The following is a 16,508-nucleotide window of genomic DNA, read 5'->3' as shown; positions in this document are numbered from 1 at the left end:
TGATGAGGCTCCGTGGAGGGATTTCTTTTGCAGGTGTATTTTATTGTAATTCCCGTTTATATTTGTGCGCCATCTTATAAAGCAATGGAATAATAAATAACTGCAGAAATCAAGAACGTCGTCCTCCCGGGCAACAATCAGTTAATGGCTCCCCAGCTTCTCTTTAGGGAGGTGTTCGGGGGGATTCCCGGGTCACATTATTTCCTCTGACCCCCTGATCTGCTGAATTATCCACACCACAGGCTGTAATCTTACAGGGCGGCCACTAGAGGGCAGCACAGGTCTACAGATAGGGGTGTATGGTACGGATACAGCACCAGCTCCTCATCCAACACTGCTGACAACCTGCATGTATCAGGTTGTCAGCCCCGCCCACCTTTTAATTTATGGTAATGTCCCCTCACCCTTCCTCTTGGAACGCCAGAGAATTCTGGGACAGTTTTGCCAGGTTTTTTGCATATTCCTCTTCAATCTTCATCCTGAAAAGCAAAATAAAACGGGATGAAGGAAAATATCACAGAGAGTAAGGACTGATGTGAACCTGGAGATAGGGGGCGCTATCGTGCAGTGGGTAGGACTGTGGGGTTCCCACAGACCAGGGATTCGGCGTCCATGGATTTGTGACAGTTATACAATGTATCCGACAGTCAAGACCGTTTCTATTGGACAAAGAAGAAATTCAAGCTCCACCCCTGCTTAACTCTGACTCCTCCCCTTTATCATAAAGCAGGTTATATCGCTCACAATAATCAGGAGGTGGAAAAAAATGTAGAAATGAGATGTGATATCTGATATATGAAGAGGAAAATACATTCCACCTTCGAATAAAGGGGGAAAAAGCCCCTGAGAATGAAGACCCCGACTTACTGCCCCCAAAAACATCCAACATGGAAGAAAATGATATCGGAACGATGTAATTTCTCATTAATATTCAGCAATATCATTTACCAGATGAGTCTGGGGAATTCTCCATTAGGATCACACTGTAAGAGAAGTAGGTTACAGCCCAGGGGAGCGGGGGGCCGCGATTATTGGGGGAAGCTGCAGGATTACCGTTCACGGATGAATTCTGCCATCTCCTTCTGCATTTGTTTTCCTTTAAGCTGTTTCTGAAGGAGTTCTTCAAATCCGGTCACCGAGCTGTTACCCTGAGGATCCTTCTTATCCGCCTGTAATACAAGGGGAAATCCGTGAAGAAAATACCGCAATGTACAAGAATAGCTTCTACAGCTACACAGTAATACTAACGGAGGGTGCCCAAACAATACCGCCATATAGTGTCCTCACAACACCACAAAATAAGCTTTTACATCTACATAGTAATACTAACAGAGCGTGCCCAAATACTACCGCCATATAGTGTCCTCGCAACACCACAAAATAAGCTTCTACATCTACACAGTAATACTAACAGAGCGTGCCCAAATAATACCGCCATATAGTGTCCTCCTAATACCACAAAATAAGCTTCTACATCTACACAGTACTACTAACGGAGAGTGCCCAAATAATACCGCCATATAGTGTCCTCACATCACAATATAAGCTTCTACATCTACACAGTACTACTAACGGAGGGTGCTCAAATAATACCGCCATATAATGTCCTCACATCACAATATAATCTTCTACATCTACACTGTACTACTAATGGAGGGTGCCCGAATAATACCGCCATATAGTGTCCTCACATCACAATATAAGCTTCTACATCTACACTGTACTACTAACAGAGGGTGCCCGAATAATACCGCCATATAGTATCCTTGCAATACCACAAAATAAGCTTCTATATCTACACAGTAATACTAACAGAGCATGCCCAAATAATACCGCCATATAGTGTCCTCACAACACCAGAAAATAAGCTTCTACATCTACATAGTAATACTAAAAGAGCTGCCCAAATAATACCGCCATAGTGTCCTCACAGCACCACAAAATAAGCTTCTACATCTACACAGTACTACTAACAGAGTGCCCAAATAATTCCGCCATATAGTGTCCTCACAACACCACAAAATCAGCATTTACATCTACACAGTAATACTAACAGAGAGTGCCCAAATAATACCACCATATAGTGTCCTCACAACACCACAAAATAAGCCTTTACATCTATACAGTAATACTAACAGAGCTGCCCAAATAATACCGCCATATAGTGTCCTCATAACATCAAACAATTATCTTCTACATCTACATAGTAATACTAACAGAGCTGCCCAAATAATACCGCCATATAGTGTCCTTACACCACAATATAAGCTTCTACATCTACACAGTAATACTAACAGAGCGTGCCCAAATAATACCGCCATATAATGTCCTCACAAGGCCACAAAATAAGCTTCTACATCTACACAGTAATACTAACAGAGGGTGCCCAAATAATACAGCCATATAGTGTCCTGTATACCACCGTATAGTGTGAGGTACTCGGACACTATATGGCAGTATTACTGCGTCTATGCCAGAGAACACATTCATTTTCTGCCTTCCTTCCTGTCCTCCATCCTCCATCGCTCACATGTACGCAGATCACTATCGTCAGCCGCGATACAGCGCTGCCAGCAGCACCTGCCAATCATTAACATCCATAGAGAGAGGAAGATAATGGAGCCCGAGGCGGCGACCCGGGGGGAGACCCTGACACATGGACGACCATGATAAGACTCCGCACAAAGGAGGGACGAGAAGGGACACCATCACAGGGTTAATGGACTGTTCTACAAAGCCGCGGGTGTACGGAGCCTATTATAGGAGAATAATACGCAACATCAGTCATACAGGATGTCATCCACAAAGATACCCAGGTTATACCGGCTGTACATATATAATTATATACAGGAGATGCCCAGGTTATACCAGCTGTACATATATAATTATACACAGGAGATGCCCAGGTTATACCATCTGTACACATATACCGTAATTATTACACATATACCGTAATTATATACAGAAGATGCCCGGGTTATAGCAGCTGTACATATACAATTATATAGAGGAGATGCCCAGGTTATACCAGCTGTACATATATAATTATATACAGGAGATGCCCAGGTTATACCAGCTGTACATATATAATTATATACAGGAGATGCCCAGGTTATACCAGCTGTACATATATAATTATATACAGGAGATACCCAGGTTATACCGGCTGTACATATATAATTATATACAGGAGATGCCCAGGTTATATCAGCTGTACATATATAATTATATACAGGAGATGCCCAGGTTATACCAGCTGTACATATATAATTATATACAGGAGATGACCATGTTATACCAGCTGTACATACATAATTATATACAGGGGATACCCAGGTTATATCAGCTGTACATATATAATGATATACAGGAGATGTCCAGGTTATACCGGCTGTACATATATAATTATATACAGGAGATACCCAGGTTATACCGGCTGTACATATATAATTATATACAGGAGATGCCCAGGTTATACCAGCTGTACATATATAATTATATACAGGAGATGCCCAGGTTATACCAGCTGTACATATAATTATATACAGGAGATGCCCAGGTTATACCAGCTGTACATATAATTATATACAGGAGATACCCAGGTTATACCGGCTGTACATATATAATTATATACAGGAGATGCCCAGGTTATACCAGCTGTACATATATAATTATATACAGGAGATGCCCAGGTTATACCAGCTGTACATATAATTATATACAGGAGATGCCCAGGTTATACCAGCTGTACATATATAATTATATACAGGAGATACCTAGGTTATATCAGCTGTACATATATAATTATATACAGGAGATACCCAGGTTATACCAGCTGTACATATATAATTATATACAGGAGATGCCCAGGTTATACCAGCTGTACATATATAATTATATACAGGAGATGCCCAGGTTATACCAGCTGTACATATATAATTATATACAGGAGATGCCCAGGTTATACCAGCTGTACATATATAATTATATACAGGAGATACCCAGGTTATACCTGCTGTACATATATAATTATATACAGGAGATGTCCAGGTTATACCGGCTGTACATATATAATTATATACAGGAGATGCCCAGGTTATACCAGCTGTACATATATAATTATATACAGGAGATACCCAGGTTATACCTGCTGTACATATATAATTATATACAGGAGATGTCCAGGTTATACCAGCTGTACATATATAATTATATACAGGAGATGCCCAGGTTATACCAGCTGTACATATATAATTATATACAGGAGATACCCAGGTTATACCAGCTGTACATATATAATTATATACAGGAGATGCCCAGGTTATACCAGCTGTACATATATAATTATATACAGGAGATACCCAGGTTATACCAGCTGTACATATATAATTATATACAGGAGATGCCCAGGTTATACCGGCTGTATGTATATAATTATATACAGGAGATGCCCAGGTTATACCAGCTGTACATATATAATTATATACAGGAGATGCCCAGGTTATACCAGCTGTACATATATAATTATATACAGGAGATGCCCAGGTTATACCAGCTGTACATATATAATTACATCGAGGAGACGCCCAGGTTATAGCGGCTGTACATATATAATTATACACAGCAGATGACCATGCTATACCAGCTGTATATCTACTATATAATTGCCTAAGGGGTACTTCCGTCTTTCTGTCCTTCTGTCTGTCGCGGTTATTCGTTTGCTGCTTGGTCTCGCCAGCTGCCTGTCATGGCTGCCGCGACCAATCAGCGACGCGCATAGTCCGGAAAAAAATGGCCGCTCCTTACTCCCCACACTCACTGCCCGGCGCCCGCATACACCCCTCCGGTCACCGCTCACACAGGGTTAATGTCGGCGGTAACGGACCGCGTTATGCCGCGGGTAACGCACGCCGTTACCGCCGCTATTAACCCTGTGTGTCCCCCACTTTGTACTATTGACGCTGCCTATGCGGCATCAATAGTACAAAATGTAATGTTAAAAATAATAAATAAAAAAAAAAACCGGCTATACTCACCCTCTGTAGTCCGCTGAGCCGCTCGCGCCGCCCGCCATCTTCCGTTGCAGTGGCAAAGATGGTATGGCAGAAGGACCTGATGTGACGTCACAGTCATGTGACCGCGACGTCATCACAGGTCCTGCGCTCAGACCAACCCTGGGACCGGAAGCTGCCATGGACTACAAGGGGCCCTCGGAAGGGTGAGTATATGTTTATTTTTTATTTTTTAACCTGTGACAAACGTGGCTGGGCAATATACTACGTGGCTCTGTGCTGTATACTACTTCGCTGGGCAATATACTACTTCGCTGGGCAATATACTACGTGGCTGGGCAATATACTACGTGGCTGGGCAATATACTACATGGCTGGGCAATATACTACGTGGCTGGGCAATATATTACATGGCTGGGCAATATACTACGTGGCTGGGCAATATACTACGTCGCTGGGCAATATACTACGTCGCTGGGCAATATACTACGTGGCTGGGCAATATACTACGTCACTGGGCAATATACTACGTCGCTGGGCAATATACTACGTGCCTGGACAATATACTACGTGGCTGGGCAATATACTACGTGGCTGGGCAATATACTACGTGGCTGGGCAATATACTACGTGACTGGGCAATATACTACGTGGCTGGGCAAAATACTACGTCGCTGGGCAATATACTACGTGGCTGGGCAATATACTACGTGGCTGGGCAATATACTACATGGCTGGACAATATACTATGTGACTGGACAATATACTACGTGGCTGGGCAATATACTACGTGGCTGGACAATATACTATGTGGCTGGGCAATATACGACGTGCCTGGACAATATACTATGTGGCTGGGCAATATACTACGTGACTGGGCAATATACTATGTCGCTGGGCAATATACTACGTGGCTGGGCAATATACTACGTGGCTGGGCAATATACGACGTGCCTGGACAATATACTATGTGGCTGGGCAATATACTACGTGACTGGGCAATATACTATGTCGCTGGGCAATATACTACGTGGCTGGGCAATATACTACGTGGCTGGGCAATATACTACGTGCCTGGACAATATACTACGTGGCTGGGCAATATACTACGTGCCTGGACAATATACTACGTGCCTGGACAATATACTACGTGCCTGGACAATATACTATGTCGCTGGGCAATATACTACGTCGCTGGGCAATATACTACGTGACTGGGCAATATACTACGTGCCTGGACAATATACTACGTGACTGGGCAATATACTACGTGGCTGGACAATATACTACGTGCCTGGACAATATACTACGTGCCTGGACAATATACTACGTGACTGGGCAATATACTATGTCGCTGGGCAATATACTACGTCGCTGGGCAATATACTACGTGACTGGGCAATATACTACGTGCCTGGGCAATATACTACGTGGCTGGACAATATACTACGTGGCTGGACAATATACTACGTGCCTGGGCAATATACTACGTGGCTGGACAATATACTACGTGCCTGGGCAATATACTACGTGGCTGGACAATATACTACGTGCCTGGGCAATATACTACGTGGCTGGACAATATACTACGTGACTGGGCAATATACTACGTGCCTGGGCAATATACTACGTGGCTGGGCAATATACTACGTGGACATGCATATTCTAGAAAACCCGATGCGTTAGAATCGGGCCACCATCTAGTATATATATATATCTAATTGTATACAGGAGATACCCAGGTTATACCAGCTGTACATATATAATTACATAGAGGAGACGCCCAGGTTATAGCGGCATGCTCCTCATCACCGTACAGTACAGAGCTAAGGCCCTTACCCAGAAGTAGTCGCAGTAGCTCCACTCTCCCGGCTTCAGTAGTTGCTGCTCCGGCATGGTGTCGGGATGAGGAAACGTCACACAGTTTATCTGTACAAGACAAAAACATTTTAAAATTAAAAAAGAAAAATCTTTTTTCCCTTATTTTTTGCCCTAAATTACTATACAGTATAAAGATGGCGGCGGTGGCACCATGGACTTATCCTTCACTCTAATGTCCTATGTTGTCTCTGACCAGGTCTGGTCAGGATTCTCATGTGACTAATCACCATCCCTAGAAAACCTTCGACCTTCAGACTTCCTCATAGAAGGACCCTCAGAAGGTGGCCACCTATCTTAAAAACTAATCAGAAGAGATGGCTGCTTCTTGTGAAGATACTGAGGACAAGAAAATTAGCTGTGGTGTGAAGCCTTCAGTACCAGACATATTGCACGTGAACCTCATGTGGGACGGAGAGGACAACTCAACTCCACCCAGACAACAGGTATAAATTGAGGCCTTGACCCACCAAGTATAAGTCTAGGACATTGAGGAGACTTATCTCATGGCTTTTCCTCATGCTCACGATGTAGAACGTTTGGGTACAACAATGTGGTTTCTCTGTAGGGTCTTGAGTTAGAAGATCATGTTGGACCTCTTGGTTGAGTAAGATTTCATTCAGAGTAATTTCCAGATGCTGTTCCTGGCTGCTCTTAAGCTAAATCTTTGTATTCACGTGAGGTGACCATGTCTATTCTGTATTGATTTGGGTGCTGCGGTGGCCACTGTATGGCTGTACTTGAGGGTCTGAAAGATGGTGGTCCCATCAATGATGCTACCTTTTGTTAGGCCCATAATTTTCATGCTCAGTGGAAGTTCTGTTTGGGAGGTGGTGTGGCCAAAAAAGTAAAGGAGATACAAGAGATACAGATGAATCCACTATAGGACGTATGGAACCTTGTATAAGACAAGAAATTTTCTTGGATACATTTTTTTAAAATATAGACCCTTCATCAGGACAAGGCAGTACGGAAAACAGAGAAGATGTGGCCAAAGAAATGGCAGAGGGATGTGAGTAGAAGGTGCAAGTCAAAAGTCCCAAGACAACATGGATACCTATTAGCTTAAAAAACTCCTTTATTGAGTGTTTTTGAAGTTTTCCCTTCAAGAATATGACATGAAGGTCATCAGTAGAGAGGTCTAGGATAGAGATACCACCAAGATCAACTTCGAAACCAGTCATACCATTGAACTTGTGCAATACTAGACTCATTCACCAGCTAAAACAGCTGCATCTGTCAGAAACTCTGAACCCCTGACCTAAGATATAGAGAAAGCTCTCCAACCCAAGATATAGAGACAGCTCCCCCAACCTGAGATATAGAGACAGCTCCCCCAACCTAAGATATAGAGACAGCTCCCCTAACCTAAGGTATAGAGACAGCTCCCCCAACCTAAGGTATAGAGACAGCTCCCCCAACCTAAGGTATAGAGACAGCTCCACCAACCTAAGATATAGAGGTAGCTCGCCTGCCCTGCAATATAGACAGCTCCCCCAACCTAAGATATAGAGACAGCTCGCCCGACCTGAGATATAGAGGCAGCACGCCTGACCAGAGATATAGAGACAGCTCTCCCAACCTAAGATATAGAGACGACAGCTCCACCAACCTAAGATATAGAGACAGCTCCACCAACCTAAGATATAGAGGCAGCTCGCCCGCCCTGCAATATAGACAGCTCCCCCAACCTAAGATATAGAGACAGCTCGCCCGACCTGAGATAGAGGCAGCATGCCTGACCACAGATATAGACATCTCGCCCGACCTGAGATATAGAGACAGCTTTCCCAACCTAAGATATAGAGACGACAGCTCCACCAACCTAAGATATAGAGACAGCTCCACCAACCTGAGATATAGATGCAGCTTGCCTGACCTGAGATATAGAGACAGCACCACCAACCTAAGAGATAGAGACAGCTCCACTGACCTGAGATATAGAGACAGCTCCACTGACCTGAGATATAGCGACAGCTCCACTGACCTGAGATATAGAGACAGCTCCACTGACCTGAGATATAGAGGCAGCTCTCCCGACCTGAGATATAGAGGCAGCTCTCCCGACCTGAGATATAGAGGCAGCTCTCCCGACCTGATATAGAGGCAGCTCTCCCGACCTGAGATATAGAGGCAGCTCTCCCGACCTGATATAGAGGCAGCTCTCCCGACCTGAGATATAGAGGCAGCTCTCCCGACCTGAGATATAGAGGCAGCTCTCCCGACCTGAGATATAGAGGCAGCTCTCCCAACCTGAGATATAGAGGCAGCTCTCCCGACCTGAGATATAGAGGCAGCTCTCCTGACCTGAGATATAGAGGCAGCTCTCCCAACCTGAGATATAGAGGCAGTTCTCCCGACCTGAGATATAGAGGCAGCTCTCCTGACCTGAGATATAGAGGCAGCTCTCCCGACCTGAGATATAGAGGCAGCTCTCCCAACCTGAGATAGAGGCAGCTCTCCCGACCTGAGATATAGAGGCAGCTCTCCTGACCTGAGATATAGAGGCAGCTCTCCCAACCTGAGATATAGAGGCAGTTCTCCCGACCTGAGATATAGAGGCAGCTCTCCTGACCTGAGATATAGAGGCAGCTCTCCCGACCTGAGATATAGAGGCAGCTCTCCCGACCTGAGATATAGAGACAGCTCCACTGACCTGAGATATAGAGACAGCTGGCCCCATCCTGAGATTTAGAGGCAGCTCTCCTGACCTGAGATATAGAGGCAGCTCTCCCGACCTGATATAGAGGCAGCTCTCCCGACCTGATATAGAGGCAGCTCTCCCGACCTGAGATATAGAGGCAGCTCTCCCGACCTGATATAGAGGCAGCTCTCCCGACCTGAGATATAGAGGCAGCTCTCCCGACCTGAGATATAGAGGCAGCTCTCCCGACCTGATATAGAGGCAGCTCTCCCGACCTGAGATATAGAGGCAGCTCTCCCGACCTGAGATATAGAGGCAGCTCTCCCGACCTGATATAGAGGCAGCTCTCCCGACCTGAGATATAGAGGCAGCTCTCCCGACCTGAGATATAGAGGCAGCTCTCCCAACCTGAGATATAGAGGCAGCTCTCCCAACCTGAGATATAGAGGCAGCTCTCCCGACCTGAGATATAGAGGCAGCTCTCCCGACCTGAGATATAGAGGCAGCTCTCCCAACCTGAGATATAGAGGCAGTTCTCCCGACCTGAGATATAGAGGCAGCTCTCCTGACCTGAGATATAGAGGCAGCTCTCCCGACCTGAGATATAGAGGCAGCTCTCCCGACCTGAGATATAGAGACAGCTCCACTGACCTGAGATATAGAGACAGCTGGCCCCATCCTGAGATTTAGAGGCAGCTCTCCCGACCTGAGATATAGAGGCAGCTCTCCCGACCTGAGATATAGAGGCAGCTCTCCCGACCTGAGATATAGAGGCAGCTCTCCCGACCTGAGATATAGAGGCAGCTCTCCCGACCTGAGATATAGAGGCAGCTCTCCTGACCTGAGATATAGAGGCAGCTCTCCCGACCTGAGATATAGAGGCAGCTCTCCCGACCTGAGATATAGAGGCAGCTCTCCCGACCTGAGATATAGAGACAGCTCCACTGACCTGAGATATAGAGACAGCTGGCCCCATCCTGAGATTTAGAGGCAGCTCTCCCGACCTGAGATATAGAGGCAGCTCTCCCGACCTGAGATATAGAGACAGCTCCACTGACCTGAGATATAGAGACAGCTGGCCCCATCCTGAGATTTAGAGGCAGCTCTCCCGACCTGAGATATAGAGGCAGCTCTCCCGACCTGAGATATAGAGGCAGCTCTCCCGACCTGAGATATAGAGGCAGCTCTCCCGACCTGAGATATAGAGGCAGCTCTCCCGACCTGAGATATAGAGGCAGCTCTCCCGACCTGAGATATAGAGGCAGCTCTCCCGACCTGATATAGAGGCAGCTCTCCCGACCTGAGATATAGAGGCAGCTCTCCCAACCTGAGATATAGAGGCAGTTCTCCCGACCTGAGATATAGAGGCAGCTCTCCTGACCTGAGATATAGAGGCAGCTCTCCCGACCTGAGATATAGAGGCAGCTCTCCTGACCTGAGATATAGAGGCAGCTCTCCCGACCTGAGATATAGAGGCAGCTCTCCCGACCTGAGATATAGAGGCAGCTCTCCCGACCTGAGATATAGAGGCAGCTCTCCCGACCTGAGATATAGAGGCAGCTCTCCCGACCTGATATAGAGGCAGCTCTCCCGACCTGAGATATAGAGGCAGCTCTCCCGACCTGAGATATAGAGGCAGCTCTCCCGACCTGAGATATAGAGGCAGCTCTCCTGACCTGAGATATAGAGGCAGCTCTCCCAACCCGAGATCTAGAGACAGCTCCACCGACCTGAGATATAGAGGCAGCTCTCCCGACCTGATATAGAGGCAGCTCTCCCGACCTGAGATATAGAGGCAGCTCTCCTGACCTGAGATATAGAGGCAGCTCTCCCAACCCGAGATCTAGAGACAGCTCCACCGACCTGAGATATAGAGGCAGCTCTCCCGACCTGATATAGAGGCAGCTCTCCCGACCTGAGATATAGAGGCAGCTCTCCCGACCTGATATAGAGGCAGCTCTCCCGACCTGAGATATAGAGGCAGCTCTCCCGACCTGAGATATAGAGGCAGCTCTCCCGACCTGAGATATAGAGGCAGCTCTCCCAACCTGAGATATAGAGGCAGTTCTCCCGACCTGAGATATAGAGGCAGCTCTCCTGACCTGAGATATAGAGGCAGCTCTCCCAACCCGAGATCTAGAGACAGCTCCCCCAACCTGAGATATAGAGACAGCTCCACCGACCTGAGATATAGAGACCGCTCCCGTGACCAGAAAAGGTCTCAAATTCAGAAGCTGTGTCTATCAAAATGTTGAAGTTTAGGAGCAGTAATAATGTCGAACTGCTCGACTTTGCTTGCCCAAGACCAGGAGATGTCAGGATTTTTTATTCTTGTCATGATTGTACCAGCTTTTCGGTGTGATAACCGCCTGAGAATTCACTGAAAGTCAGCAGAAGACAACATATGTGAATCCACCAACAAGGAGAACAGAAAATACTCTGCTGAGAAGGTCTATTAGAGTATCTAAGGAGAAGAATGGATGGAGAACACCTGGAGCATTGAAGTCTCTGAAAACAGAACATGCAATGGACAGGCTAAGAAACTCCACCAGGAGACAACTGGATAGTCAAGAGAACTGGTTGATAACTAAAAGCAGAAGATGCAGATGTTACTCTCAATCTCTGACCTGATCAAGGAGCTAGAGATTAAGAAAAATCAATGGTCCAAGAAGATCAGGAAAATCGGTGTAAGAGCAGAAATCAATGAAAGATTATGTTTTTTGATACTCTAGATGTTTAGAATTCGCCACTCTTCTCATCAAAGTCCTCACTCCTGCAAACGCTGAATCAGAGAAAATTATTACTTATAGATGGGTGTGAAAACATCGCTGATTTTCCATTCTGGAAACAAAGGATACTTGATTTGATATTTCATGCACACCTTGGTGCCAGCACATGGCTGACAGATGTACCACTCCTCCTTCCCAATCCTTAAAAAAAGAAAACAGGACATGCCCATCGACCTGAGATATAGAGGCAGCTCCACCGACCTGAGATATAGAGGCAGCTCCACCGACCTGAGATATAGAGGCAGCTCCACTGACCTAAGATGTAGAGACAGCTCCCCCAACATGAGATCTAGAGGAAGCTCCACCAACCTGAGATGCGAACACCTACTGAATCAGAGTTTTGCCTCAGCTCCTTTCTCGGGTATGGTGCCTCACCTACCCACCTGAAGATAATAGATGCCTAATGGCCAAGAAGAAGCAGAGGCGAAACCATGAATAAACAAGTCTTTGCTCATGAAGGACATGTTCTCATCTATCCTGTTTTAGTATTAGGAAGGAGGAGTGGTGGAGTGATCAATCTTTTAAAAAACTGCATTTTCCCAAATCACTCTCAAGTTCTCATTGTTCACCTTTTGATAGATAGAAGAACCACAACATTTTGAGTTCTGGGCAAGAGGACACATAAATCAAAGTAATAGAAGGATCATTCTTGCAACTTGTAAGGTTCCCGGCACATAGATCCCACCATAGCCATGTGCTGATCCAGCAGATCACATCCCCGTGACACCTTCCCCAACTCTACAACCAATCATCTGGAGCTTTTTTTTCAGGACAACCTTCTTCTAGAGCTCAAGATGTCTACTGTTACTTACAGAGTAGGGGAAGCGGCCAAGAAACATTCTGTTTCAGGGGGCTCAAACTTGTCAATGTAGAGTCCCTTACCATTCTGAACAGAGCACCATCACTAGGAACCTGGACCATCATTAATAGCAGAAAAAATTCGCCAAAAATTCTCTTTGCTTCCAAGATGACAGCGTCTCCGAGGACTGAAAATCACAACTTGAGATAACGGCAAAGTCATTACTAGCAATGATCGGGAAGGAGGAGGCAGAAGACTGTTGTGGATTGGATACAGTCCTAGTTCTTCGGTTTTCCACCAGCCTATTTAGTTCTTATTTTTTCATTTTCTTTCATAAATTTCCATTAAAAAAAATTGCAGTAAATTGTTAAAAATTGATCAAAAATAAATTGGACTAAATATTAAAAAAAAAAATCTATTAATTTGGATCCGGGGATTGAGGTTACATAATTTGGATTGCTGCAGTGTTCACATGACAAACGCTCGGAGGGAATTCCATCCACCACGGAGCAGCGTATGCATCTCATCTGCTGGGCATGAGCCCACCCCTCCAAAGCCCCCCATCATACCCACACAGAGTCTCTCCTACTCGCTGTCAATCACCCCCCTATTTACCTGCACAGAAGGGGCGGCGAAAAGAAAAACAAGAATACAGAAGAAAAGATGAATTATTTCCATTTTTTTTTTAAATTTTTTTTGCCCTTTCGAACAGATGGCGCAGCGCTGTCGACAGGAGAGGCTTTTTTTTTTGCCTGTTGCTTCCAGGGATGTAAACAGCTGATTAAACATTTTTTATATATATTTTATAGACTGATGGAAATTCTACACTATTTTTGGATCAATCTTGAAGAATTAAAATAATAATAATTTATTTTTGCTTCCAAACTGCTGGAAAAAAAAAAAAGAAAAAAAAAATGGTGATGATAAAAAAAATATATATATTAACCCCTAAGATCAAAGATCATTTTGAGCAAGTGTCCCCCTCCCTCCACCCCATGGCTAGAGATTGACACAAGAGGAAAAATTAAGAAAGGAACATAAATGAAAAATTTAACAAATAATCAGGTAATGGAGAGAGTGATTTTTTTATGCCCCCCCCCATCCTCAATAATAATTACAGGGGCTGCAGGAATCCATTTTTTTTTTTTGAGTTTGGATGCAATGTAACGAGCCGCGTCGTCTCCATATTTGCAGCTTCTTGCTGCTACATTGTCATAGTAACAAGGCTGAGGACACTCACCGTGATGGTGGTCTCCTTGTTCTGCTTTCTGGTGGGTGACGGGGACCCCGGACTCTGCGGAGAGAGGCAAGAAGCATCGTCAAAGCTGGTCTCAATGTCTGACATTTTTTTTTGTGGGGGGGAGATGGCGATGTATCTGCTGCGGTGAGGAGCTCAGGAGCTGCACATTAGCCCTCCGCGCTCGCAGGGAGCTGCATTAATTCTGTCACCGTGTCCTGGAGGTATCAGCGACGATCGTTTGCCACATGAAGCTCATGTACTCTGCCCAGTCAAGCAGCACGCCGAGCAGAAACGCGCGCACACACCTCCCTCCTCCCACAGGAGCGTGGACTGAAGGGTTAATCACAGCTGCTCACACACAAAAATCTATAAAAATTCTAAAAGCGCAGGGAAACCCCAGAACGAGCTGGAAACTGGAGACTGAATGAAAGGTTAAGAAAAAAGGAAAAATCCAATTCATATCCAGCATTAACAAATCTAATAAAATAATTGACCCAAAAATAAAAATATAGAAAGCAAAAGATGGAACATTAGAATCCTAAAAATTACACATTATATTTGCACACGTGAGCAAAATACACCCTTTATGCCTTTTGAACTCCAAATTAATAATATTTATTTTATTATTATTTTTATTATTATTTCTTTTGAACACTTTCTTCAACGATCGTATTAAATCACATCCAATAAAATGGTAATTTACAGCAAAGATAAATCAACTATAGGATCTAAAAACATTTCATTTTATACTAGTGAGGATGCTGCCTCCTCATCTCGGCCATTAATATCTGGATGCTGACATCCTCGCTGCCTCTTGTCACCGTTATATATTATAGTGGCGTAATGCACGTCAGGCAGCGATGATAGAAGAGATGATAATAATGTACGAAGCCCAGGACTATAGATATTCATCACAACCAAAAAAAAAGAAAATCTAGATATTGTTGAGGTCAATAAAGATTGATGTCATGGAATAAAAAATAAAATCTTAAATATAGGAAAATGGCCACATCTGGTCCAGTGGTCAGAAGTATAGGGTGGAGAGGAGTTTTAGGGGTTGGGTCATGGATAGCTGCCGCAGAGATTCATCAGCTGCGAGAACAACTCCTGGAACCTCCCTAGTGATCAGCTAAGGGTTCAGTTCATGGAACCCCAATTTTTCGTCAGCTAAAGGTCCAGTGCCTGGAACCCCTAGTGATCAGTTAAGTGTACAGCTCCTGGAATCCCAGTCGGTCAGCTAAGGATCCAGCTCCTGGAATCCCAAGTGATCAGCTAAGGGTCCAGGTCCTGGAAGCTCAAGTGATCAGCTAAGGGTCCAGCTCCTGGAAGCCCAAGTGGTCAGCTATGGGTCTAGCTCCTGGAACCCCAAGTGGTGAGCTAAGAGTCCAGCTCCTGGAATCCCAAGTGATCAGCTAAGGGTCCAGCTCCTGGAATCCCAAGTGATCAGCTAAGGGTCTAACTCCTGGAAGCCCAAGTGATCAGCTAAGGGTCCAGCTCCTGGTAGCCCAAGTGATCAGCTAAGGGTCCAGCTCCTGGTAGCCCAAGTGATCAACTAAGAGTCTAGCTCCTGGAACCCCAAGTGACCAGCTAAGGGTCCAGATCCTGGAACCCCAAGTGACCAGCTAAGGTTCCAGCTCCTGGAACCATCCAGTGGTCAGCTAAAGGTCTCACTCCTGGAACCATCCAGTGGTTAGCTAAGGGTCTCACTCCTGGAACTCCTCAGTGATCAGCTGCGGGCCTGACTTCTGGAACCCCCCAGGAATTAATGGGGATACAGCTCATGGTACTCCCAGGGGTCAGCTAAGGGTCTGGCTCCTGGACTCTCCAGTGATTATCTGCAAGTCCAGGAACATCCAATGATCAGCTGCAGGCCCAGCTCCTGGAACCCCAAAGTGTCAAGATAGGGGTTTGTCTCCTGGAACCACCCCTGTGGTTAGTTGCGGGTCCAGGAATTTCAAAATGAGCCCCCCACCCTACCCCCAGCTCACCAGGACAAAAAAAAGCCTAATTTTTGTCTTCATTGTCTAAAACCATAACTTTTTGTTAAAATATCCATCCTCATAATTGCCAACAATGTAGTTCCTCTGCAGAGGCGACTACTACACAGATTCTACCACCCGAGAGAAAAGGGTTAGGACCAACCAGG

At 45.2% G+C, this 16,508-nt stretch overlaps 1 protein-coding gene across 5 annotated transcripts in view; it reads right to left on the bottom strand.

The window, feature by feature from the left end:
* The window catches only part of GAS7 (growth arrest specific 7), a 134,344-nt gene that overhangs the window by 30,331 nt on the left and 87,505 nt on the right, over nucleotides 1–16,508 (bottom strand). For all 5 annotated transcript variants that reach the window (XM_077254738.1, XM_077254739.1, XM_077254743.1 and 2 more), the window contains 4 exons: nucleotides 14,363–14,416; nucleotides 6,852–6,941; nucleotides 1,054–1,169; nucleotides 405–479 (listed from right to left, as the gene is read on the bottom strand). In XM_077254738.1, coding sequence (XP_077110853.1) covers nucleotides 405–479; nucleotides 1,054–1,169; nucleotides 6,852–6,941; nucleotides 14,363–14,416 — 335 coding nt within the window. The remainder of the gene's footprint in view (nucleotides 1–404; nucleotides 480–1,053; nucleotides 1,170–6,851; nucleotides 6,942–14,362; nucleotides 14,417–16,508) is intronic.

This window comes from Ranitomeya variabilis, chromosome 4, assembly GCF_051348905.1.
Source record: "Ranitomeya variabilis isolate aRanVar5 chromosome 4, aRanVar5.hap1, whole genome shotgun sequence".
Classification (NCBI taxonomy): Eukaryota; Metazoa; Chordata; class Amphibia; order Anura; family Dendrobatidae; genus Ranitomeya; species Ranitomeya variabilis.
Note: the sequence above shows the minus strand (reverse complement) of the source record. Positions and strands in the feature narration are given on the sequence as shown.